Source organism: Eucyclogobius newberryi, unplaced genomic scaffold, assembly GCF_026437365.1.
Source record: "Eucyclogobius newberryi isolate DKJ021-1_F unplaced genomic scaffold, fEucNew1.0.hap1 SCAF_12, whole genome shotgun sequence".
NCBI lineage: Eukaryota > Metazoa > Chordata > Actinopteri > Gobiiformes > Gobiidae > Eucyclogobius > Eucyclogobius newberryi.
This window is the reverse complement of record NW_027315746.1, coordinates 20,112,413-20,138,605: the sequence shown is the minus strand read 5'-3', so window position 1 is coordinate 20,138,605 and position 26,193 is coordinate 20,112,413. Positions and strand designations below refer to the sequence as shown.

General features: G+C 42.4%; 3 protein-coding genes across 3 annotated transcripts; all 3 read right to left on the bottom strand.

Moving 5' to 3' along the window:
• Nucleotides 1-264: 264 nt before the first annotated feature.
• Nucleotides 265-6,165, bottom strand: LOC140355831 (semaphorin-4E-like). The gene is made up of 14 exons (XM_072440474.1): nt 6,063-6,165; nt 5,528-5,673; nt 5,341-5,403; nt 5,173-5,271; nt 4,992-5,091; nt 4,785-4,895; nt 4,540-4,691; nt 4,209-4,390; nt 3,976-4,132; nt 3,671-3,893; nt 3,462-3,577; nt 3,226-3,383; nt 3,089-3,141; nt 265-794 (listed from the first exon to the last, which is right to left on the bottom strand). Exons 1-14 carry the CDS (start codon nt 6,157-6,159, stop codon nt 265-267), a joined length of 2,187 nt encoding a protein of 728 aa, XP_072296575.1. The 5' UTR covers nt 6,160-6,165.
• Nucleotides 6,166-10,131: 3,966 nt separating this feature from the next.
• On the bottom strand, nt 10,132-20,916 carry LOC140356397 (semaphorin-4E-like). Its single transcript, XM_072441296.1, has 15 exons — nt 20,898-20,916; nt 19,667-19,943; nt 18,937-19,082; nt 18,751-18,813; nt 18,583-18,681; nt 18,402-18,501; nt 18,195-18,305; nt 17,949-18,100; nt 14,007-14,188; nt 13,775-13,931; nt 13,460-13,682; nt 13,251-13,366; nt 13,015-13,172; nt 12,878-12,930; nt 10,132-10,743 (listed from the first exon to the last, which is right to left on the bottom strand). Exons 2-15 carry the CDS (start codon nt 19,761-19,763, stop codon nt 10,154-10,156), a joined length of 2,247 nt encoding a protein of 748 aa, XP_072297397.1. The 5' UTR covers nt 19,764-19,943; nt 20,898-20,916; the 3' UTR covers nt 10,132-10,153.
• Nucleotides 20,917-21,891: 975 nt separating this feature from the next.
• On the bottom strand, nt 21,892-26,133 carry stap2a (signal transducing adaptor family member 2a). The gene is made up of 11 exons (XM_072440385.1): nt 25,944-26,133; nt 25,303-25,374; nt 25,099-25,218; nt 24,970-25,026; nt 24,742-24,893; nt 23,771-23,902; nt 23,635-23,704; nt 23,069-23,171; nt 22,897-22,992; nt 22,703-22,831; nt 21,892-22,627 (listed from the first exon to the last, which is right to left on the bottom strand). Exons 1-11 carry the CDS (start codon nt 26,127-26,129, stop codon nt 22,572-22,574), a joined length of 1,173 nt encoding a protein of 390 aa, XP_072296486.1. The 5' UTR covers nt 26,130-26,133; the 3' UTR covers nt 21,892-22,571.
• Between the last annotated feature and the right edge of the window lie 60 nt (nt 26,134-26,193).

Sequence of the window (26,193 nt, the reverse complement as noted above, 5' to 3'; positions counted from 1 at the left end):
AAAAAAATCTCAAAAAAAGTCTTTAAGAACTATACAAAATAAAATAAAAGATGTTTCATATGGTTCATAAGTTCAAACTTCAGCAGAATTAAAACGTTGGGGAGCGCCTCATGGATGTGAATGTTTTTTAATAGGGGAACAGTCAGGTGATCATTGGAGATGGCGGGTGGATTACTTGTTACAAAAATACAAATTTTAGACCGCCAAATATGTACACGTGGCAGATGAAAAAACATCCTTTAAAATATTTAAAGGATGTTTATATTATATATTATTTTCAGACTCTGTTCGCCGCTGGTTGTGGCTGGAGTCTATTGCCATCTCCTCGTGGCTCTCAGGAGACAGTTGTTTACTCTTGTCTCTGCGTATGCATGACCGGGTAAAGTGTCCATTGTATAAGTTCCATGCAAATAGACCCAAAAAAGCTATTACAAATACTGCGATGACAGCACGTAGGCCTGCAACATTAGGGGAATCCCGCTGTGCATGAGGAAACCCAATGTCATCCCCCCTTCCAGTTGCCGATGAGGCTACGTTAACCTGGTACTCTGCTAGAGTGCTTGTGTATTCATTTGTTTTGGAGCGCTCGACTGAGAGACAACTGTACAGCCCAGCATCCGAGTCTGAGGTGTTTATGATAAGCAGATCATCTTTTAAAAAGTAGTGACGACCTGTAGGGCTCAGAGTTCGTCCGTCTTGCTCCCAGATGGTTGCAGCATGAATGGATGGATTAGTGCAGTGAAGCTTCAGGTTTCCACCGACCCAAATGGATTGATTAACAATTGTATTTGGGGCTGAAAGTAAACAACAATACAATACCAATTAAAATCTTACAACCAATGAAAAGGGTTTGGGTTGACCAAACAGATCAGGCAGATAGACAGCTCAGCCAATAGGAGTCTAGAGGGAAGGGGGCAGGATGAGATCAAGGGCACAGGTGGATAACAAAAAAGTACTGGTAATAGATTTTTTCTGGTTAATAGGTTCACAAACATTTCAACCCTTTAACATCAACCTATTTTACCCTGTGCACACTAGTTAGACATAGCCCAAATGGCATTGCTTATTAAAAGAAGATCTTACAGACCACATGCTAGTGTGATGCATCATTAGAAAGCAGATGCAGCCCTCAGACCAATTTTTGGGTCTGAGGTGTGGAGGCATCAAAACTATGTCAAATGCAACATTTTGAAGGATTCACTTTCAAATTCGACATTGTTGGCTTGTTTGTGGCCTTTTGTGGCTCTAAACGAGTTTCAAAATGCGGCTCTCTGTGAGAAAAGTTTGGAAACCCCTGGCTTAGGCCTTCTAGTTTCTGCAGATGTGCATATGAACACTGTCAGCAAGACATTCTTCATTGTAAAATTATGCTTTTCACTGTAGATGCTTTTTATCTGTGTAACTGTGTAAAGTTTCAGATCTCTAGGAATAGGCATTTTGGTGCTGTTGACCTTTTTGAATCAAAAAGTATATTCGGAAGTTTTCCAAAATATGTGCCAAACTGTTAAACTACAATTTTAGCTCCTCTATGGTAATAAAAAATACATTTTGATGTTTTGGAGACTACAAATACCTATTTTAACTGCTAAAAGCAATGCATGTGAAAATGTGTAAACATGAGTGTTAAATGTAAAAAAAATAAAAATAAAAATTGAGGGTATAATACATACATCTAACGAAATGCGCGTCCAAAAGGCTAACACGATCAGAAAACGCAGTGCGTAAAATCTTGATGGCGTGCACCAAAAAAACGGTTTACTGCTTTACCCATCTGAATAGTAAGCTCCCCGTCTGGCTTATTCCTAAAATCCACCCACCATTCAAAAGCTTGGCTCAGTGGCAAGAATAATATGACAATCAAAAAGTAGGATGTCACTTCATTAGCATGCTAGCACAGATAAAAGACCAACAGCGCAGAAGTTAGAAGGGGACGTCTGGTTTATCTAAGAGGGCTGTGTCAGACAAACCCGTGAACGGAAAAACATGTGGATGGTCTCATTCTGTAGCTGAAAATGTGAGGAAAACAAACATACCCAGCGGCTATTGCATCTGGAGCCGTGTTTTTGATATGAACGGAGAGAATTATCGAACAAGCTATATTTAATTTTTTCACAGAAGAAAATGCTGTAACTATTACTTCAGGAAAAGTGGATTTTGTTTTTCTGTGGATTATTACGGACAGAATGAGTACAGCTACTGATGGATTGAACCCTGTTGAGTCCGTCCGAACCGGAATACAGGTAAGAAATGTCTAGTGAACAGTTGATTTTTATCACAAACAATTGATAATTGCTTATTCAATCAATGCAAATCAATGACATATTTGTTTTGTTGAGAAAATAATCTTTAAAATGATGTATAGCTTGCTGGTATTGACAATGAAAATAAAAGTGATGATAAGATAGTAAATAGAAAGTCTGGTTTTAGCTGGCGGGTGTGAAGAACTTTAAAACCAAAATGAAATGCCAGAAACATCTGGTTTTGCTGCAGTTCAGAAGTGAGGAACAAAACCAAAACTTAAATCTCAATTCATTTTTTGATTTCGTGATATAATCATATCATAATTATGGTGAATTCTTTAAATATGATAAATACATATATTGATGAGTTTTAAATGTATTTATAACTGTGGTGTGAATATCAAAATGTTTTTCTGAGATCTTTCAAATTAATTAAATAAGTGAGTTCCGTATCCAGAGTTAAAGTGCTTCACATAACATTTTGCTCACAGCTGTTGTTTTTTTGTTTTTACTCCAATCCCGAGCAGGGTAGCAGTGTGGAGCTGTTACTGTGGTGATTTACACTAGAACTAAACCAAAACTAGACACTAAAACTAAAACTAAACCAAACTTTTTTCAGTGACAAAAAGCCCGATTTACACTGAACTAAACCTGAACTTAGCCCAAACTCAAGCTTCTAGCAACAGGCCTCTGGTCAATGCTGCCGACAAAAACCTACTTGTTTGGAAGTTGCTCTGACTCGTTCAACAGAACAATGCCATAGCAGATTGCTTTAGCTTCCTCTTAAAAGTCTATATAAAAGTCCTTTGTCATTATGCACACCTTGTTGTTGCCAGCATTGTACTCACCAGATTTCGGGCAAAGGGACGCATCACCATCTTGCACACTTTGAATGAGTTTCCTAATAAAAATAAAAACATATGTAAATATATGTAGAATATATTATATTACCACATTCAGATTGTATGAATACACATCAACTTACTTTTGCAATTGGGAAAGAGCAACACATGTCCCTGTCTCTTTGTCCCAGCCACAGTATGGGTCTCTGTTAAGAACACAGTCGATACAGGTGGAAGACCTGTCGCAGGTGGCTACAGGTATCTGTACCACTCCAGAGTCTGAGCCAGCATACAGCTGATCCTACACACATACCATTTACTGTTATATTCATGCATTTAAAACAGACCAAACTGCAGACAACCATCACAGAAGACGTACTGTGACAATAGAAAACCGAAGGATCTTAATTGCCTCTGGAGACTTAAAGACATGTAGTTCTTCAATAATGAACATTTCTCCATCATAGTTCACAGCTTTCACTACGGTGCCATTTTCTGAATTCATTGCATAAAAAATATACTTAGTTATTTCGACACATTCACCAAAATATGTTGTGTAAATGCATTTCTTTTCAACCTTTCACAAACCTGTGCCAATAAACATGACGTGGTACATTCTGTCGTCTGCAGCCTGTACTTGGTTAACAATGATCCGTGTGAACGTGGCCCCCTTTCGCACCAAACTGGGTTTTTTGCCAACGGGCTGAATGACGTTGTCCATGAGAGGCTTCTCTTTGACAAACAGAAGTGTCTTATCCGGGAGGTCTAATGTCTGATTTATGTTTGCTTTACGTGCTGCATCGTCAATACACTGGCAAAGAACAGAGGAGACAACAGAATAAAAGAACAAAGACAACTACATGCTTTTTTTGCAAGTGTTGGGCAAAACTTACAGCTCCAGGCCGAGGAAAAGGAACTTCTCCACTATACATCACCCATTTCACAAAAGATGTCTCTACGGTGACCGGGGTCTTGTACTTGCCCTCTGTAAACACTCTGCTGATGTCCAACATATTGTACACACACACAGCTGACAGGTCTGACGCGTCTCTAAACACAGAGGGGACAAGTGAGACACAAGTAGCGTCAAAGTCTAACAACAACAAAAAGTTTGTAACATGCTGACTGTGGGGTGAAGATGGTGAAGATCAAACAGTCAGTCCAAGGCTTGAATGGGTCACACCAGCGGTAAGCGTCCTGGATAATGTAAGGGGTGAGACTCTGAGACTCCAAGATGGGACACTCAAGTCTAGCCTTCAAGAAAGAAGTCCACTTTTTTCGATGGGTCTTTCTGTCACCCAGATCACCCTGTGTGAGAGTGAAACACAAACACAGCTGAGTGCCAGCAACGTGGTAAATGACAAGTCACATTGTGGACAGAAGCCATTGTTACACAACTGACCACATCTGTCAAATTCTTTCTTAAATCAATATAACTTAAGAATAAATATGTTCACCTTGCACACACGAGCAACACGGGACACCACCACTTTATTGTAGTAGTCATACTCTACTGCAGTCTCACTGAAGAACAGGTAAACCTTGTCATCATCTCCAGTAGCACTATTAACACTCTCAGGAATATGGACCAATGACACAAAGTCGGGCTCTGTCATAGATATTAAAATATGTAAAACACAACAACGTTATTTTCTGTATATATATATTTTTTTCGAATCCTCAAACAAAGAATGTTAATTACGCTTAAGCCACTGGTCTGTTTCGCCTGTTCGTATTGAAACACCTAGACTCCGGAGAAGGGCCGATTTTGAGCCCTGGAAGTCCATAGAAGTTGCAGAGTACAAGTCATCATCTAAAAAACATGGGGAAAATTTTTATGAAAATTCACAAATGACTAGGTTCATCCAAATGGGTAAGCTTACTGTAACAGGTCATAAATGCCACATACCAACCATAAGAGAAGCAAATTTTTGATACGGATCAAATGGACATTTGCCTTTTCCATCTTCAGCCTTGTTTTCTAGAGTCAATGTCCCATCTGCATAGGACTGGTAAACACGAGTCACTTGATTAAATGTTCTTCATGAAAATATATATCACAGTGACCTGTGACAGTGAATGTATCTTACCATGAAGTCACACTGTGGGTCGAATGCATTAGTCCCACACACATACATTCTGTTGTCTCCCATTTCATGGAGGACTCTAATGTAGTTCTTGCACTCTGTCTGTAACACAGGCACGTCAATATAAAACTCAATGCACCAAAATAAGAACAAAATAGAACTCTGCCATACCTCTGGGTCTTTCCCTTTGTTTCCACAATCATCTGTTTGTGCTTGTGTCGCTTCCCATTTCACCTAAAGACACAGTGCACATTCAAACTGTGGTTAGTTTCGACAACTGTTAGCTTTGCACTTAGAACAAACTGTTATTGCTTTTTTTTACACTGACAATGTTTATTATTAACAAAAATGTTCTTACTGAAGCAAACTTGATAGAGACATTATGTAGATCTACGGCATAAACTGCCTCCCGGGCTCCAATGACCAATAGGCCCAAGTCTTCTCTTAACAACATAGTAGAATAGTTGAAGACGCCTTCCTCTTGGAACAAGTCAACATTATCCTCTGGAGAGAAAACATGATCGATCAGTGCGTCTCATAACAGATAAACACAGCAGCAACAAGTGCCTTATCTGAGCAAATCGGTTTTCAAAGTAGCAGCTACTGGACATGAGCCTGGTTCATTTAGAAAATGTAGAAGAAACTGAACATTTCTACACTGAAATGTGGAAGGCGAGGATGATGAACAATGCTTTGTGTGAATGGAGGAGGGTGAATGTAATGGATGAAGCATCGTACATGTCTAAATGTGTTCATTCCTGTAATGTCCAACTTTATTGTTTTTGTGTGTCTTTGTTGAATATGTAAAAAAACATTATAAATATTTGAGTTATAAAAATCCAAAAAGTTGCTGGAACTAAATACATGATTGCAGAAGAAAAGAATCCACTCACGTTGATAGGAGATGATTCTACGAGGAAGAGAGTTTCCTTCTAGTGTCCAGGCCATGGGCAGCAGCCAGACAACACACAGGGACAACAACAGATGCATGGCTCCTTTGTTTAGACCGACCTGAAATGGACAAAGCTGTGTAACAACACATACAAATCCGCCGTATCCGCTTTATTCTTTAGGTTTCATTCTTTATTCTTTAGGCTTTAGGGTCGTCTGCTTATAATGTCATAAAGCAGACACTGTTCTTGTATTTTATGATCGTCTGCTTATGACGTCATAAAGCAGGCAGGCGTAACTAGGGGGGTTTCCGCTCCCGGACTCTGCCTCCGTTTTGCCTGCCTGGTCCGTTTGCCTCCGTTTTGCTTGTCTGGTCCGTCTCTGCCGAACTATCGCGAGACTTGCCGTGCGCGCGCTGTTGTTCGGGAGGAGTGTGGGCCTCGAGGTTGTTAAGCGGCTGCAGGTAGCCGTTTAACCCTCTAAACGTTACATTTTATGGATATTCTGCTTATTCACTGTTATGCCGCCGACTTTGCAGATGCCTCTGCCTGTGATCTTGTGTTTTGTTTGACTGATTATACTAAAAGTGGACCTGGTGAGTGCTTTGTTATTGTTCGAAGCTAACATGCTAATGCTAACATGAAATGAAATCTTGTATCTAAGCTTGATCTAATGTTGAATTATAATAACGATTATCAATTAATAATAATAATGATTTTGTTGTTTATTCCTGGTCCTGTTTTGAACAGGCCAGGTTCCAGAACTGGATGGCGAGCTAAAGAAACCAGAATGAACCAAGAGAGAGTGCAAACATCCGCCAGTGCGGTAAGAGGCGCTGCAGCCGCTTCCCACACACACACACATTAATTCCTACACAATATCCACCTGCTAGTGGATATACTGACTCGTACTCAGAAAACGTTGGAATACATCTCTGAACAAACTGTTCTTTCTACTGTGGATTATACCTGATGTGGCATCAGCCCTCCTGTACGGTGTGGTCTGCTGGAGCAGCAGCATCACAGAGAGGGAGAGGAAGAGGCTGGACAAAGTCATTAAGAAGTCCAGCTCTGTCCTGGGCTGTGCTCTGGCCTCGGTGCAGGAGGTGGGGGACAGAAGGGTCCTGGCTAAACTCACATCTATGCTGGACCATGAGTCTCACCCCCTGCAGGACACTCTGTCCACTCTGGAGAGCAGCTTCAGTGAGAGACTGATCCACCCTCGCTGTGTGAAGGAGAGATTTCACAGGTCTTTCCTTCCTGCTGCTGTCAGACTTTATAACAAACACTGCTAGCCCTGAATGCGTGCAATGCTGACTTAACCATGTGCAATTACTCTCATACTTGCACGCAATTAATGTCATATTCATGTGCATATAACTGTTGTAAATAAGAGTGTTTACTTTTTTCATTATTATTAGTATTATTTGTCTTATGCCAGCTATTTTTATTATTTTATCTTTTTATTTTCTTCCCTCCGTTCCCTATTAAGATATGAGAGGTCCTGTTTACAGGAGTTTTGTTAAGAGTTTTTGTTTTTGTTCATAAGAGTTCTTCTATTAAGATTATTTTTTAAACTTCTATCTACCTGCGTTGTAACACCAACATTTACCCATGTGGACAATAAAGGCATATCTTATCAAATAAAGGTTCTTATCTTTTATCTTCATGGGATGTGAGTGATTTGGAACCAATACATTTGTTATGTTAGAATTAATATATGTTAGTGGTGATAGATATCCCTTGGTTGACGCTTTCACGATAAACTTTTGACGTTCACTTTTAAAATGTTACTTGTAATTGTTGCTTTAAGTACTACATACAGAAATGCAGTGGCGGGCCGTGGGTCTGGGGCCTTCAGTGAGGTCATACACAGTCCCACCAGAATTAATCCACCTCTTATTACCATCATTATGATGCCATATGGCTCTAGACACTATACATTTAGACAGTTTAACCAGGCGTTGTGTCACCTTGTCTGCGCCAATGTCCGCACGTTGTCAACGCATTGTCCGCGCCGATGTCCGCCATCGTGTTGTCAACGCTGTCTGTTCTGTCTCACAAAATGAGCAGCCAAGACATAAATGAAAACATGAACCTAATGTCTTTTTCCAGATGATGCCAATGAGAGTGCAGAAAATGCTTTCCAGTCACAGGAAAAATGTACCTGTGGGCAGATATATGCCGCCCCAGAAAGCGGCACTTTAACAAAGTTCACACAAGCTTTGAATGGAACAAATGCAACCAGATGCATTATAACTTTGGCAAACCACCACCTAAAAATTCAAAGAAATGTATCGAGCTCTAATTGACAATTGCTCTACTCCCCAGTACTTCCTCGAGCCATGTCCAGGTAATAAAGACTTTGGGATTGTAACGTTTCATGCAGTTTCCTCCACACAAGGACATTGTTTCAAAGATTAAAAATAGAGAATAGGAATATTCCCATAGACATGGCTTCTGCTGTCAGTTCACCAATGGGATCTTTCAACTGTGGTTCCAGTTCAAGAGATACAGCTACAGAAAATGACACAAGACCAAAATTGTCCAAGAACTACTTTATTTGAAAAACAAAATGTGGTATTAAGTTACATTAAATATTTTCTTTTAGTCCATGTAATTGTAATGCATTTTTTTCCGACTACAAATGTTAACAGCAAACAATAATGTTCAACATCCTTTACAGTCAGTCAGTATCTGTAAATACAGTATGCATTGAAAAACATGAACATAAAATGAATGTAAAAAATAAAGGCTCAATTTCATCTATGTAAAAAAATAAAAAAAATAAAAGATGTTTCATATGGTTCATAAGTTCAAACTTCAGCAGAATTAAAACGTTGGGGAGCGCCTCATGGATGTGAATGTTTTTTAATAGGGGAACAGTCAGGTGATCATTGGAGATGGCGGGTGGATTACTTGTTACAAAAATACAAATTTTAGACCGCCAAATATGTACACGTGGCAGATGAAAAAACCAAAGCACTTTGACTGGTTGAAGTTAAAAAGCTTTTATTTAAACATGGCTTATGCAGAGGATGTACTTCCTGTGGCAGCTTAGGAAAGCTAAACTGCCAGCAGAGATGATGGTGCATTTTTACACAGCCATCATTGAGTCCATCCTCACCTTCTCTATCACCGTGTGGTACGCTGGAGCCACAGTCAGGGACAAACGGAGACTACAGCGCATTGTATGCTCTGCTGAAAAGGTGATCGGCTGCAGACTTATTTGAGCCACTCCCCTCAGGCAGGAGGCTACGGTGAATCCGGACCAGACTCTCCTGCCACAAGAACAGTTCCATTCCCTCTGCTGTTGGACTCATGAACACTTCTTAAGACTGGCCACTTTAACTGTAATTTAATCAACAACCACTCATTGCACTGTTCACTTCTGCACTACTCCTGTAAAATTAACAAATTTGTGTAAATCTGAGGTATCTGGCCTAAGGAAAGGGGTTTTCTGTACTAGTTTTCTGATACTGAGAGCCACTCGGTTGTTGATACAATGACGAGATGCTGCAGAGATGTCCATATAAGAGCTCGCCGAGATGTCAAGTTAGAGTTTCATATTTGGCCTTCTCTTCAAACATCTGATAAGCGTATAGAGGTCAAAGTGCAGTCTAAGGGGGGTTTCTGCCGTTGTGAAGGAGAAGTGTAAATTCAACTGTAACGCTAGAATCGGGAACTCTGATTCTGCCACACTGGAGCTCAAAAGCAATGTCGACTTGTCTTTTGTACTGATGCTGTTTTCTGTGAATAAACATCCTTTAAAATACAGAAGCACGTGTCAAGCGAGTTCTTCCTCTGCTACCCAACCACCTCGAACAACACCTTTAAGAGACTACATATACTAAGCCTATGAGTAAATTTAAATTGTTTTTGTTCTTAATGCATGCCTTATTTAATATCTTTTGCTTCATTGTTGTATGTTGCACCAAATTACCAAAGCAAGTTTCTAGCCTGTGAATTTTGTTCGATGGCAATAAACCTTTTCTGATGTTTAAATAAAGGCTTTTGAATTTTAACCTATCAGAGTGCCTTGGTTTTTTCATCTCCCACAAGTACATCTCTGTACATCTAGAAAAATAAAATAATTATGTGGCTTCTCCATTGTTGTGGTTATTATTACTGCTGCTATTGTTTGTGTCAGGCACTAAGGGCTTATTTTCAGACTCTGTTCGCCGCTGGTTGTGGCTGGAGTCTATTGCCATCTCCTCGTGGCTCTCAGGAGACAGTTGTTTACTCTTGTCTCTGCGTATGCATGACCGGGTAAAGTGTCCATTGTATAAGTTCCATGCAAATAGACCCAAAAAAGCTATTACAAATACTGCGATGACAGCATATAGGCCTGCAACATTAGGGGAATCCCGCTGTGCATGAGGAAACCCAATGTCATCCCCCCTTCCAGTTGCCGATGAGGCTACGTTAACCTGGTACTCTGCTAGAGTGCTTGTGTATTCATTTGTTTTGGAGCGCTCGACTGAGAGACAACTGTACAGCCCAGCATCCGAGTCTGAGGTGTTTATGATAAGCAGATCATCTTTTAAAAAGTAGTGACGACCTGTAGGGCTCAGAGTTCGTCCGTCTTGCTCCCAGATGGTTGCAGCATGAATGGATGGATTAGTGCAGTGAAGCTTCAGGTTTCCACCGACCCATATGGATTGATTAACAGGTGTATTTGGGGCTGAAAGTAAACAACAATACAATACCAATTAAAATCTTACAACCAATGAAAAGGGTTTGGGTTGACCGAACAGATCAGGCAGATAGACAGCTCAGCCAATAGGAGTCTAGAGGGAAGGGGGCAGGATGAGATCAAGGGCACAGGTGGATAACAAAAAAGTACTGGTAATAGATTTTTTTCTGGTTAATAGGTTCACAAACATTTCAACCCTTTAACATCAACCTATTTTACCCTGTGCACACTAGTTAGACATAGCCCAAATGGCATTGCTTATTAAAAGAAGATCTTACAGACCACATGCTAGTGTGATGCATCATTAGAAAGCAGATGCAGCCCTCAGACCAATTTTTGGGTCTGAGGTGTGGAGGCATCAAAACTATGTCAAATGCAACATTTTGAAGGATTCACTTTCAAATTCGACATTGTTGGCTTGTTTGTGGCCTTTTGTGGCTCTAAACGAGTTTCAAAATGCGGCTCTCTGTGAAAAAAGTTTGGAAACCCCTGGCTTAGGCCTTCTAGTTTCTGCAGATGTGCATATGAACACTGTCAGCAAGACATTCTTCATTGTAAAATTATGCTTTTCACTGTAGATGCTTTTTATCTGTGTAACTGTGTAAAGTTTCAGATCTCTAGGAATAGGCATTTTGGTGCTGTTGACCTTTTTGAATCAAAAAGTATATTCGGAAGTTTTCCAAAATATGTGCCAAACTGTTAAACTACAATTTTAGCTCCTCTATGGTAATAAAAAATACATTTTGATGTTTTGGAGACTACAAATACCTATTTTAACTGCTAAAAGCAATGCATGTGAAAATGTGTAAACATGAGTGTTAAATGTAAAAAAAAATAAAAATAAAAATTGAGGGTATAATACATACATCTAACGAAATGCGCGTCCAAAAGGCTAACACGATCAGAAAACGCAGTGCGTAAAATCTTGATGGCGTGCACCAAAAAAACGGTTTACTGCTTTACCCATCTGAATAGTAAGCTCCCCGTCTGGCTTATTCCTAAAATCCACCCACCATTCAAAAGCTTGGCTCAGTGGCAAGAATAATATGACAATCAAAAAGTAGGATGTCACTTCATTAGCATGCTAGCACAGATAAAAGACCAACAGCGCAGAAGTTAGAAGGGGACGTCTGGTTTATCTAAGAGGGCTGTGTCAGACAAACCCGTGAACGGAAAAACATGTGGATGGTCTCATTCTGTAGCTGAAAATGTGAGGAAAACAAACATACCCAGCGGCTATTGCATCTGGAGCCGTGTTTTTGATATGAACAGAGAGAATTATCGAACAAGCTATATTTAATTTTTTCACAGAAGAAAATGCTGTAACTATTACTTCAGGAAAAGTGGATTTTGTTTTTCTGTGGATTATTACGGACAGAATGAGTACAGCTACTGATGGATTGAACCCTGTTGAGTCCGTCCGAACCGGAATACAGGTAAGAAATGTCTAGTGAACAGTTGATTTTTATCACAAACAATTGATAATTGCTTATTCAATCAATGCAAATCAATGACATATTTGTTTTGTTGAGAAAATAATCTTTAAAATGATGTATAGCTTGCTGGTATTGACAATGAAAATAAAAGTGATGATAAGATAGTAAATAGAAAGTCTGGTTTTAGCTGGCGGGTGTGAAGAACTTTAAAACCAAAATGAAATGCCAGAAACATCTGGTTTTGCTGCAGTTCAGAAGTGAGGAACAAAACAAATGTTTTTCTAAGATCTTTCAAATTAATTAGATATAGAGTGCTTCACATAACATTTTGCTCAGTTGTTTTTTTTTTTTTTAACTCCAATCCCGAGCAGGGTAGCAGTGTGGAGCTGTTACTGTGGTGATTTACACTAGAACTAAACCAAAACTAGACACTAAAACTAAACCAAACTTTTTTCAGTGACAAAAAGCCCGATTTACACTGAACTAAACCTGAACTTAGCCCGAACTCAAGCTTCTAGCAACAGGCCTCTGGTCAATGCTGCCGACAAAAACCTACTTGTTTGGAAGTTGCTCTGACTCGTTCAACAGAACAATGCCATAGCAGATTGCTTTAGCTTCCTCTTAAAAGTCTATATAAAAGTCCTTTGTCATTATGCACACCTTGTTGTTGCCAGCATTGTACTCACCAGATTTCGGGCAAAGGGACGCATCACCATCTTGCACACTTTGAATGAGTTTCCTAATAAAAATAAAAACATATGTAAATATATGTAGAATATATTATATTCCCACATTCAGATTGTATGAATACACATCAACTTACTTTTGCAATTGGGAAAGAGCAACACATGTCCCTGTCTCTTTGTCCCAGCCACAGTATGGGTCTCTGTTAAGAACACAGTCGATACAGGTGGAAGACCTGTCGCAGGTGGCTACAGGTATCTGTACCACTCCAGAGTCTGAGCCAGCATACAGCTGATCCTACACACATACCATTTACTGTTATATTCATGCATTTAAAACAGACCAAACTGCAGACAAACATCACAGAAGACGTACTGTGACAATAGAAAACCGAAGGATCTTAATTGCCTCTGGAGACTTAAAGACATGTAGTTCTTCAATAATGAACATTTCTCCATCATAGTTCACAGCTTTCACAACGGTGCCATTTTCTGCATTCATTGCAGAAAAAATATACTTAGTTATTTTGACACATTCACCAAAATATGTTGTGTAAATGCATTTCTTTTCAACCTTTCACAAACCTGTGCCAATAAACATGACGTGGTACATTCTGTCGTCTGCAGCCTGTACTTGGTTAACAATGATCCGTGTGAACGTGGCCCCCTTTCGCACCAAACTGGGTTTTTCGCCAACGGGCTGAATGACGTTGTCCATGAGAGGCCTATTTTTGACAAACTGAAGTGTCAGATCTGGGAGGTCTAATGTCTGATCTATGTTTGCTTTACGTGCTGCATCGTCAATACACTGGCAAAGAACAGAGGAGACAACAGAATAAAAGAACAAAGACAACTACCTCAACAACATGTTTTTTTTTGCAAGTGTTGGGCAGAACTTACAGCTCCAGGACGAGGAGAAGGAACTTCTCCACTATACATCACCCATTTCACAAAAGATGTCTCTACGGTGACCGGGGTCTTGTACTTGCCCTCTGTAAACACTCTGCTGATGTCCAACATATTGTACACACACACAGCTGACAGGTCTGACGCGTCTCTAAACACAGGGGGACAAGTGAGACACAAGTAGCGTCAAAGTCTAACAACAACAAAAAGTTTGTAACATGCTGACTGTGGGGTGAAGATGGTGAAGATTAAACAGTCAGTCCAAGGCTTGAATGGGTCACACCAGCGGTAAGCGTCCTGGATAATGTAAGGGGTGAGACTCTGAGACTCCAAGATGGGACACTCAAGTCTAGCCTTCAAGAAAGAAGTCCACTTTTTCTGCAGGGTCCTCTCCCCGCCCAGATCACCCTGTGTGAAAGTGAAACACAAACACAGCTGAGTGCCAGCAACATGGTAAACTAGAAGCAGCGCAAGATGCCATTGCGAGTGACTGCATAATGTTGTTGTTTTTTGGCGGTTGGTATCCAAGTGTTACATTTCCGCCAGACTTTATTCCTTAGACTGTATTCCAGCTGCGCGATGAATGGTCATATCATGTATAGTTGTCGTGATCACTAAATGACAAAAACGTGTATGATGACATCACGGTCCAAAAACGTGTTTCTATAATAATAGAGATATTCTAGAACGAAAGTTACGCATGTAACTACTGAGAGGTGCCTTAAGCACTGAATGATCATCTTTCGCGTATGCGCAGGTCAAGAATCTAATGACTACAAACTCACCTGTGACCTCTCTGTGACCCATGTGAGGCTATATAGTCACGTGACACCGAGGGCTCAGTCCACTTTCTTCTCGCAAGCAATGCAGATTCCGAGGGACTGACCGCTCTGGCGGTCATCCAGCATTCATATAACTTTCGTTCTATTTCATCCCTTCTGACCGCCAGAGGCGGTGCCTTAAGCACTGGATGACACATCAACAATGTCCCAAGGGATCCCATAGGACAATACAAAATGTGAGATAAAACACGTCTACCTTACAACGAGGAAGGGTGCAGTCTCAGAATTCCCTCTAGCGGATTGGAGACTGCCACATTGATACTATAGAATCGGGCAAATGTAGAAGGTGAAGTCCAGGAGGCTGCTGCGCAAATGGCATCCAGGGGCACTCCGCTCATGGCCGCCCTGGAGGTGGACAGGCTTCTGGTCGAGTGGGATTTAACAACATCTGGAGGCTGGCGCTTCTGAGAATCATAAGACTGCTCAATGGCCTCAACCACCCATCGGGCAAGGCGCTGTTTAGAAAGCACTTGACTTTTTTCAGGGCCATCATAGCACACAAAGAGGCAATCTGACTTCTGAACAGGTGTCTTGGCTCGTATGTAAATCTCCAAGGCCCGGACCGGGTAGAGTATGTTGGAGTTGGAGGGCTGAGTGCTACTCGAAGAAAACACCTTAGGAAAGAAAGAGGCATCCGGCCAAAGAGTGACCCCCGAGCCCTCAGCATCACACCTGAGACAGGTACACCAACAGACAAGGCCTGTAGTTCACTGACTCGCTTACCTGAAGCCATAGCTAGGAGAAAGGTGGTCTTAACAAAATCCATTTGAGATCTACCTGATCATACGGTTCAAACGGAGGGGTTTGTAGTGTGTCCAACTTCCAGGCCCCCCAGGGGCCAGGGGGAGCGGCGCTGAAGCCGGATGGGCTGAGCAGAATATGGTGGACCCGAGACTGGAGTCCGGGCCACCCTCCTCCGATCAAAGGGCTGTCCGCCCAGTGGACACGTGGTGGTTGTATGGGCAACGGACTGAATGCCAGACGCAGGCGGGCCGCCACGTTGAGGGGTCCATCTGCGGAGACTGACCAACTGGCTCCTAGTCCGACTAGTCTGTGCAGTGCATTCTAATGCCTCAAGCATGGCCGCACCGAAGAGCTCTCCTGGGACTACTGGAACCCTCCTTAACATCCTCTTACACGGTTCTGTCTGCGTCAGAGTGGACAACACGCGACCGACAAACGCGTGCAGAGACGCATCAAGCATTCCTTGTGTTGGTACATCCACATTTGACTTCTCCAGTGCAGTGTAAAGACCGAGCAACAGATGGGAAAGGGAGTTCCCCATCCTACTCATCCGCGCCCCTGCATTGTATGCCCACAAGAATTGATCGGTGATACGACATTGCAATTTTGGGCACCTCAGATTAGCCCTAAGGCCCTCCTCAGGAGAAACAAACAGCGAGGCAATAGCCGGCTCGATAGGTGGCCCAGGCCAAACTGGGGGGCATCTTGCATGGACGCCAAGGCCCTCCCATCTGAGGTCAAGCGCGATAACGCCTTTGTATCAGTCCAGCAAGCGTGCAGCTCCCTGACGTACTCCTGTGAGGGCGATACAACGGCGGAGGGGACAGGCCGTTGGCGCTTGAAAACGGCACTATTAGTAGCCTCTGTCTCTTGCGGCACGTCAAAGTGCGGAACGAACCACAGAGTGGCACATTGTCATCCCTGTCCAGACAACCCGAGGATGCATTAGAGCCTGTGTCTGAGGTCCGGGACTCCAAATTGAGGGCGTCATACTGAAAATGCGTTCTGCTTCTTCCGCTCTGGGGAGGGTGGAACCGAGGAGAAAGGGTACTTAAAACCAGAGGTTTTCGGCGGGCAACCTCGACTCAGTATCCCAATCAACAAGCTCAAATGCCTCCAAACGAGCTATCCGGGTCGAATGAGGCATCACGATACAATTGGGGCAAGCATCCGTAGTGAGGCCTTGGCTCAAATGTTCCAAGCCCAAGCACGAGGGACATAAATCGTGCCCATCGTCCTGCTGCATCGGCGCCATACAGGCCGTGCAGACCAGTGTCTTGAGTACTTCTAATACGAATGCCCGCTGTAGCACCGGGCGCCGCAAACCGGGTGTGTGCCCGTTACAAAATCAGGTCAGGCCGTGAACACCTCCCCCCCCTTTGAAAAATAAATAAAAATGTATTTAATTAATTAAAAAAAAAAAAATGGTACAAAAATTAACAGGGTCAATGGAGGCTAAGCCTAGCCGAACGGGGTCGAGCCGGAGACGCCACTAGTGGTTCGAAACTGTGTGTTAGCATACAAAAAGGCAAAAAGTCGTTCGGCCAGAGGACGCCATTAGAGTACTACAAAAGCGGGACGAAAGCGGTCGCTCGAGCCAAATGCGGCAGTAACACAAAATAAAACAGCAGGAACGAAACTGGCTGCTCAAAAACAACAGTTCAAAACAAGTCAAAAGACAGCTCAAGTAGCTCTGAAACAATCAGTAATAAATGTACTTACCTGGCGGCGTAGTCGGCTACAACCACCTAGCAGCAGAATGCCGGTGCTAACACAGCCCCTGAAGGACAAGAGTACTTGCTGCCTCGACGCATGTCGCGGAGCTAACCGGCAAACCAGCAGATAGCAAACAATTCAATGTTTTCCGCTTACAACTCGACAAACCTGCGCGCGAGAAAATGAAAAGGACTGAGCTCTCAGTGCCACGTGACTATATAGCCTCACGTGGGTCACAGAGGTCACAGGTGACTTTGTTGTCATTAGATTCTCGACCTGCGCATGCGCTATAGATGATGATTCAGTGCTTAAGGCACCGCCTCCGGCGGTCAGAAGGGATGCAATTGTCCGTCTGTGAGAGTCGGATCTCTCCTTCACTGGAACTCCTCCAGGTTTCTACGCTTTTTTCCCAAAGAGGTTTTTTTTGTAGTTTTTCCTGGCCGAGAAGGAGAGTCTAAGGACAGAGGACCCTGGGACATCGTCCCTCGCCACCACAGAATTGTTGATTCATTTCTCCCTGTGGCCCTCAGAGGCAACTGTTGTTGTGATTTTGGGCCTTACAAAAATAAATTGATTTGATTTGATTTGAATAGAACTAAAAGTGACTGCGTCACTCAATGACAGGTCACATAGTGGACAGAAGCCACTGTTATACAACTGGCACTAACCACATCTGTTGCTCTCTCTTCCTCTCTCTCCTGTCCTTTTTTTTGGCAGTATGGCATGGAACGCTTGCTTTGGGGATACTGTACTACCACCGCCTTAAAAGCACCTTTTCAGTTGTCTCGTTAAAAGCAACAACAACAATGACCACATCTGTCAAATTCTTTCATAAATCAATATAACTTAAGAATAAATATGTTTACCTTGCACACACGAGCAACACGGGACACCACCACTTTATTGTAGTAGTCATACTCTACTGCAGTCTCACTGAAGAACAGGTAAACCTTGTCATCATCTCCAGTAGCACTATTAACACTCTCAGGAATATGGACCAATGACACAAAGTGGGGCTCTGTCATAGATATTAAAATGTGTAAAACACAACAAAGTTATGTTCTGTGTAAATAAAAATCCTAAAACAAATTAACTCTAAGAATGTATTTTACCGTTAAGCCACGCGGTTTTAAACTCTGTTCGTATTGAAACATCTGGACTCCGGATAAGGGCCGGTTCTGAGCCCAGGAAATTCATAGAAGTTGCAGAGTACAAGTCTTCATCTAAAAACATGGGAATTTTTTTTTATGAAAATTCACAAATGACTAGGTTCATCCAAATGGGTAAGCTTACTGTAACAGGTCATAAATGCCACATACCAACCATAAGAGAAGCAAATTTTTGATACGGATCAAATGGACATTTGCCTTTTCCATCTTCAGCCTTGTTTTCTAGAGTCAATGTCCCATCTGCATAGGACTGGTAAACACGAGTCACTTGATTAAATGTTCTTCATGAAAATATATATCACAGTGACCTGTGACAGTGAATGTATCTTACCATGAAGTCACACTGTGGGTCGAATGCATTAGTCCCACACACATACATTCTGTTGTCTCCCATTTCATGGAGGACTCTAATGTAGTTCTTGCACTCTGTCTGTAACACAGGCACGTCAATATAAAACTCAATGCACCAAAATAAGGACAAAATAGAACTCTGCCATACCTCTGGGTCTTTCCCTTTGTTTCCACAATCATCTGTTTGTGCTTGTGTCACTTCCCATTTCACCTAAAGACACAGTGCACATTCAAACTGTGGTTAGTTTCGACAACTGTTAGCTTTGCACTTAGAACAAACTGTTATTGCTTTTTTTACACTGACAATGTTTATTATTAACAAAAATGTTCTTACTGAAGCAAACTTGATAGAGACATTATGTAGATCTACGGCATAAACTGCCTCCCGGGCTCCAATGACCAATAGGCCCAAGTCTTCTCTTAACAACATAGTAGAATAGTTGAAGACGCCTTCCTCTTGGAACAAGTCAACATTATCCTCTGGAGAGAAAACATGATCGATCAGTGCGTCTCATAACAGATAAACACAGCAGCAACAAGTGCCTTATCTGAGCAAATCGGTTTTCAAAGTAGCAGGTACTGGACATGAGCCTGGTTCATTTAGAAAATGTAGAAGGAACTGAACATTTCTACACTGAAATGGAACACACCGCAATGTCCATTGCAATGGACATTGCGGTGTGTGAGAAGATGTTTTGGCGGGTGAATGTAATGGAGGAAGCACTGCTACATGTCTGCTGTAACCGTCTAAATGTGTTAATTCCTCTAACGTCCTGCCTCATTGTTACATTTTTGTTTTTGTCCTTGTTTAATATATTTAAAAAAAAACATTACAAATATTGGAACTATAGAGCTCCCCGGTGGTCGAGTGTTTATAGCACAGCACACGTATGCCAGGCTCCAAGTGCAGCCAGCCCCCTCTTCCCTCGTTTCACACTGTACTTACCAGTCTAAAGCCTACAAGCAAAAAAATCTTTTAAAAAATTTAAATATTGGAAGGAAAAAAAATAAAAAACAGTTGCTGGAACTAAATACATGATTGCAGAAGAAAAGAATCCACTCACGTTGATAGGAGATGATTCTACGAGGAAGAGAGTTTCCTTCTAGTGTCCAGGCCATGGGCAGCAGCCAGACAACACACAGGGACAACAGCAGATGCATGGCTCCTTTGTTATGGCAGCGGGAATTCCGTTTTTTATTGTTTCTTCAGCAGCGAGTGGCATATGCGACGTGACGAGGTTTGTGCCGACTGAATGCCACTGGCCCCTTTACTGGCCCCGCTCAGCAGGCCGCCCATAGTGAGATGGATGACTTGGACCCAAGAAACAAGGATGAGACAACCTGAAATGTAAAAAGCTGTGTAACATTAACATCAAACACAAAATGAGACACGGAATGAGTGCATTATCATAACCTGCAGAAAAACAACACAGCCAAAATGACAGGACTTTTTAAAAAGAATAAGCAGGGAGCACAAAGTAAAAAGACACAAAGTGAGCTAAAAGTCAGCTCAGCAGTATTTCTGTCAGTGGCATAGTGATGTTAATGCAGGGCCATGAAAGGCATTCAGCGGGGCGCAGGGACGTCAACTTTAACTCTTGTACAGGGCCAAACACAAGCGCACAATGAAGGCTTTATGGAGATGGACTGGCCCTGGTATGGAACACCCTTTACCTCTGACACAACACACTATGAGCACACAAACATGCTCGAGTACTGGCCCCTGAGCCTTTACACAGAAGAGTTTGGCAGGTGTGTGTGAGCCGTGTCTTCTGCTGTGACTTGTCAAAGAATGTAAGAAGATGTTGCACAGTGCAGCCTCAAGCCATAGGAACTGTAGGAACTGTCTGTGACACATGCTCACAAAAGGCTCCTGGCATGAAGAGATAAAGCCCGCCTGTAAAAGCCCCGAAAAGAAACATTTAAATACGACTTTTTTTTAAAACTGCGGAAAACGAACTCGCGTGTTGAAGGTGTTTGAGAGGCACAGAACTCGTCGCAAAGAAGAAGAACCGCGCACACGCTATAACGCACTTCATGATCAGCCACAAAGGGTTTTAACACAACTTGAATTACAGCTATAGTTAAACGTTTACCTGCGGCACACCCACAACTAACACAACTAGCACAAACTACCACCCACAATCTACTATGGGTGCTTTTCAAACGTCACAAGCACCTGCCAAATACTTCCACGTCAAAAAAAAAGGTTCAGAAACGCGGATAAGCATCGTTTGTTTAAAAGTAGTAAATATACAACGACGCGAATGCACTAAAGTCGTTAAGTCTACTTACATTTCCCACTGCACTTTTAAAGTTGAAGGAAGAAGAATACACGTCTTTGGTTCCGGTGATTGTGCGATGTGCAGACGGCGCTGCGACGCGCTCTCAGCCCGCGGTCTGGAGAGCAGGGTGCACCTCTGCTGCTGGAGGGTGCTGCTGCGGGGAAGGGTGCTGCTGGAGGGTGCTGCTGCGGGGAAGGGTGCTGCTGGAGGGTGCTGCTGCGGGGAAGGGTGCTGCTGGAGGGTGCTGCTGCGGGGAAGGGTGCTGCTGGAGGGTGCTGCTGGAGGGTGCTGCTGCGGGGAAGGGTGCTGCTGGAGGGTGCTGCTGCGGGGAAGGGTGCTGCTGGAGGGTGCTGCTGCGGGGAAGGGTGCTGCTGGAGGGTGCTGCTGCGGGGAAGGGTGCTGCTGGAGGGTGCTGCTGCGGGGAAGGGTGCTGCTGGAGGGTGCTGCTGCGGGGAAGGGTGCTGCTGGAGGGTGCTGCTGCGGGGAAGGGTGCTGCTCCCTCACCTCCGCTCTTCTGTGCAGTTTGCGTCCTTTTTAAGTGGTTCAGAACTCAAAGTCTCCGCGCGCAGAGTCCGTGAATATGACCGTGTCGGACGTAAACCACAATGCGGAAATTCTTGACAAGTTGAAACAAGACGAGAGTGAGCGGTGTATTGTGGGAATGTGCGCTCGCGTTTATTTAAATTAGAAGGCAAGGCCACATCGACATCAACATAAATAAATAAATAAATAGTAATGATACATAAATAAGATGTGCATTTTACATATGGCAAAAGATAGTAAAAGGCCAGATCCGACACATGTAATTCTTCAATAATCACTCTGTAAAGTTATTAAATAATCACATAGTTTATCATAAAAAAATACAAAGATACATGACCACAGTTGCTATTGGCAATGAATTACTCCAAAGTTGACCAAGCTGTCCTTTGGTGTAAAAAAGTGTGATAATGGCAACACTGTAATTATATAATGGACATTTATGTAAACAAAGTACTTGTTCTTTTGTGTGCAGCCCACCAAGCACTGATGATACGACCATCATGCATCTGTGTGAAGTATGTTTCACCACAGATAACCACTAGAGGGCGTCATCACATTCAGCACAATGGCTCGTCTGAAGATGCTGGTTGTGGTAATCATTGCACCATGTGGTGGTAATACAGGAAAGAGAATTGAAAAAATAAATAACAAGAAGCACCAACAGTAGCATAGAGCCTGTAAACAGCAAGTCAGTAACATTTGAGAACAGTAGTAACATTTTATGTAACAGTAATGCAATCAGAGCAGCAGAAAAACTGTAAGTAACTGGTCGGACTTTAAAATGTTTGTCATTTAGGCTACAACAAAAATGTCACAGTCATTTCAGTTGTTTTGGCAGTCTTAAATTGATGGACAAAAAAGGCTCAGTCAGTGGTCCATGGGTCTATTTGTCAGTGTCTTGAACTCCGATGTGTTCAAAGGCTTTGTTTCAAAGATGTTTAAAAAGAAAAGTAGGCGCAGTTTCTTGCTTGCAGGCAAACCAAAATGTTGACCATTTTACTCCTATAAAGTCACCGAGTTCATCCATCCTTATGATGTAAGTGCAACATGAATGAATAACTCACATTCACATGAAAACAGATTTTCGACATTGATCTGAACAATCTTTGAAGTCATAAATGTTGAATGGCACTAAAGTGCATCAGTCTTGACTGGCTCGTCTTTTCTCAAGCTTCATTTTCAGCTCCTCGTTGAGTGCTGTTAAGGAGACGGACAAAACACATTATCTGCATCTTAACTAATAAAGCACAGGCATTAAGAGCCATTACTTACACTGAGTGAGAGGAGACGGAGAGAGGACAAGTCGTCTCATCGGGTTGGTGGGAGAAGATGGCACTGGTGATGTCAGAATGCGCCTGTCTGGAGCAGGGGATCGGGACAGGGGGCTTGTACACCAGCGATCTATACAACAGAGGTGGTTCTCAACAGTGCCGTTTGCTGTTTTATAATAGGTCTACCTTGAATACCTTGTTTTGGAGGCAGAGCAGGAGCCCTTGGCAGAGGACTTGTTGGAGCCGTGTGTAGCATGTGCTCTCCATTCTCGTCATTGGCCGTAACATATGCTGATGATACAAATAGTTTAAAATAAAATCAAAGTCCTGTAAAGTGTAAGATGAACCCTATGTACAGACTACTCACTGATATTCTCTTCATAAGGCTCTTCAAGTAAAAAAGGTTGCAGTGTCCCAGCTGTTTTTTCCACCAGTGCATCAATGACTTCATGTAGAGTAGCACAGGGAATCTAATTCAAAAGAATAAAGACAATTCTTTGACAATCACTGCCCATTATTTTAACATGTTAAACAATGACTTGTTTACAGTATGGTTGCCTGGTAACAGTTGTGAAACTACCACCACCTCGGTCACATTTGCTGCTTCTGTCCAAACAGGAAGTAACATTATAAACCTCACCAAAATTGGTAAAACACCCTAGTTTAAATCCTAGTTTAAAATCTTAAATAAAAGCATGTTTATTATGTTTTACTGAATAGTAAAGTCTAATCTGTCATATGCTCCTTAAGCCATAAGGTTCATATGACAAGTTGTGGAGCCAGGCCCTTGCAAATAAGGAGAGGGTTCAACATTTGTGGACCATACGTTTGGATAATTCTTTCAAAAATAGTGAATCTCCCATAGAGTTATTTAGGACCCTGCCCACCATCTGAAATTATGACGTCATCAAATTCTAGAGTGCTAAGACTTACTGGATTTTCCACATCAATGACATATCCACCTTGATCCCTCTGAGTCACTCGATAATGTCTGAAAACTGACCTAAAGCAAAGAGTGCAGAAGTCAGGGTCCAACAAAATGCATGTTATAAATATTGCTGAGAATTACCCATTAAGGTCCTGGCGTGTTGTGACAGCCAGCGAGGACCCATCCCTGCCAGGACGGAGTAACATATTACCACAATCAGGGTGTCTTTCCAAAAGCACTTCTGCTTCTGTTCGAGAGACTGGTCGAAAGCACCTGCAAGGCACAAACAAGAGTAAACTGTAGCTTCTATCCTTATTATGGGCCTTAATAGAACCATATGTAACCAGAGCTCCTGGGTTCCCAGTGCTTTAACTTGCAGATGGAGGACACAAACAACTGTTCATTCTCAGTATATGAATTTGTCAAGCCTAATATTGAGCTCAGAACCTCCAGAATTCCCTCACTGAGCCGCAGAGGCTGCACTAGCACTGGTTAAAGATAGGTGCAGGTGCTGGGCTTTAGGTAGTGACCGTTCACATCAAAGAGAGGACAAACAGGTTTAAATCAACTGGACTTCAACATTGAAACTGGAAACCCAAATGAGACTCATGTGAGGCACATTCTGCTTTCTGATTGGATGATCGTCTTGAAAACCAAAACACCAAATTATAACCAACAACTTGACCATCAGAGGTGGGTAATACTCAGTTACATTTTACTTTTAAAGAAAACTTTTTGATTATATACATTTACTTCTACTCATCTTGAAGTAACACTACTCTTACTTGAGTGAAAGTGTCAGATATGATTTAGTTTTTCTCATTACTGTCTATTCTTTGAAAATACCAGATTTAGTTCATAATTTAATGTTTTGTGCTTTCAATAACATAAAATCCTAATTATAAATTAGACAGTTACTCTTGCCTGAGTAATAGTTTCCCTTGTCCATCATGTCCAATGTTTTTGTAATTAAGAATAAATCTGCATTACACCAGTTATAAGTAAAAGCTATATTTGAGAACATTTGCCTCACACCCCGGGACACAGATCGGTTATGTTTATGACATTTGAAAATCAAAAGCTTACATTTGGTTCCTTTTAAAATCACTTACACTGGGATCTCTCCAACTAAAGGCACTGAGAGGGGCGATGGAGGGGCACGAGTTGGAGTACGAGCTCTCCGTCTGGATCTTTCCTTCTCTACAACTTCTTTAAGCATTTGCAGCTGACCAGGCAGCAACGTTAGACAAGATGGTACATTCAGCTATAATAAAGAAGAGGCTGGGTTTACCAAGTATACAAAAAAGAATAAACAATAATCCAAAATAAAGAAGAATTACATCTATCACAGAGTAGAGGAATCCTTTCCAAAGCTCTCTGGATTCCAAATTAGGGGCCTATATAAAACAGTGTTATTAGTTTGGTACATGTAACATAATGAAGTCCAACGGTTTGTGTGCAATGATTACAGTAAGTTTGGTCTCCCCATCCTTCATTCTCAGGATGAGACGAGCTGCCTCCAGGTTTCTGTCACGGCCGCAGTCGTCCTTAAGAGACACAAATCCACCAAGGTCCAGCTTCTCCACATACTGCGGCACACAAGAGCATTTACATAGAAGCAGCTATTTATGGAGCAAAAAGAAACGTAACCATGTGATGTATCCAAAACTTACATGAGTGTCCTTGGCATTATTGAAGAAATACAGAGTGTTTCCACACAGACTGGTCCACAGACGCTTGGATGCCTAGAACACAGATCAAAACCATAATTCAATGTTGATACAATTGTGATATTGTTCAGATTGGTGTAATGGATCCTATCCTTTTTATGGTCTCAATTCTGTCCCACACATCATCAGCCAGACTCCACCAATCTGTAACCATAGATCACTGCCATTCAGCACCTGGGCAAGGCTCCAATTACATTTATTGTGAAATACCCTTAAATGTTGTGTGTGTGGGAAAAACTGTTGAATTATGCGTGATAGTCTATTGTATGAATAAACAAGACATTCGGCCACGGTTTTATCTAATCTCTCATATTTATAAAAACGCATTTTATTGGACCCTTGTTGTGAGTTCAATCATTGCAATTCGTAAGTAAAATGAGAGGCAGAGGATAATTCCATGTGTTTGTCGTCATGTAAAAATCCAATGCAGAGCTACTGAGCGGACGCCTCGCCCATTCTCACACAATGAGGAAGTTGACAGCTCCGTGAATGGTGGGATCATCCGCCGGTACGACATCCCACCGACCACCGACCCCCAGTGCGCTCTGCAACATGACACTCGCTCCACGCGCACGGTTCCGTACCTTCTCTTTGGGTCCGCGCTTCTCCAGGTTCCCTTCATAATAGCAGGGCGGGAGCTGCGCCCGGGGTCCCCCTGGCCCGGAGCGATGCTTAACGGGTGCAGCCGCCATCAGTGTCGCGGGCTGGGCATCCACCGAGGACAAAGGGGCGCTGAGTAATTCTGGGAGTGACACGCCTTCCCCGATCATCCAGAGCTGAGGTGGTAACAGCTGGTGGTCTGGTCTCCAATATCAGGGGCTCATGCACATGCAC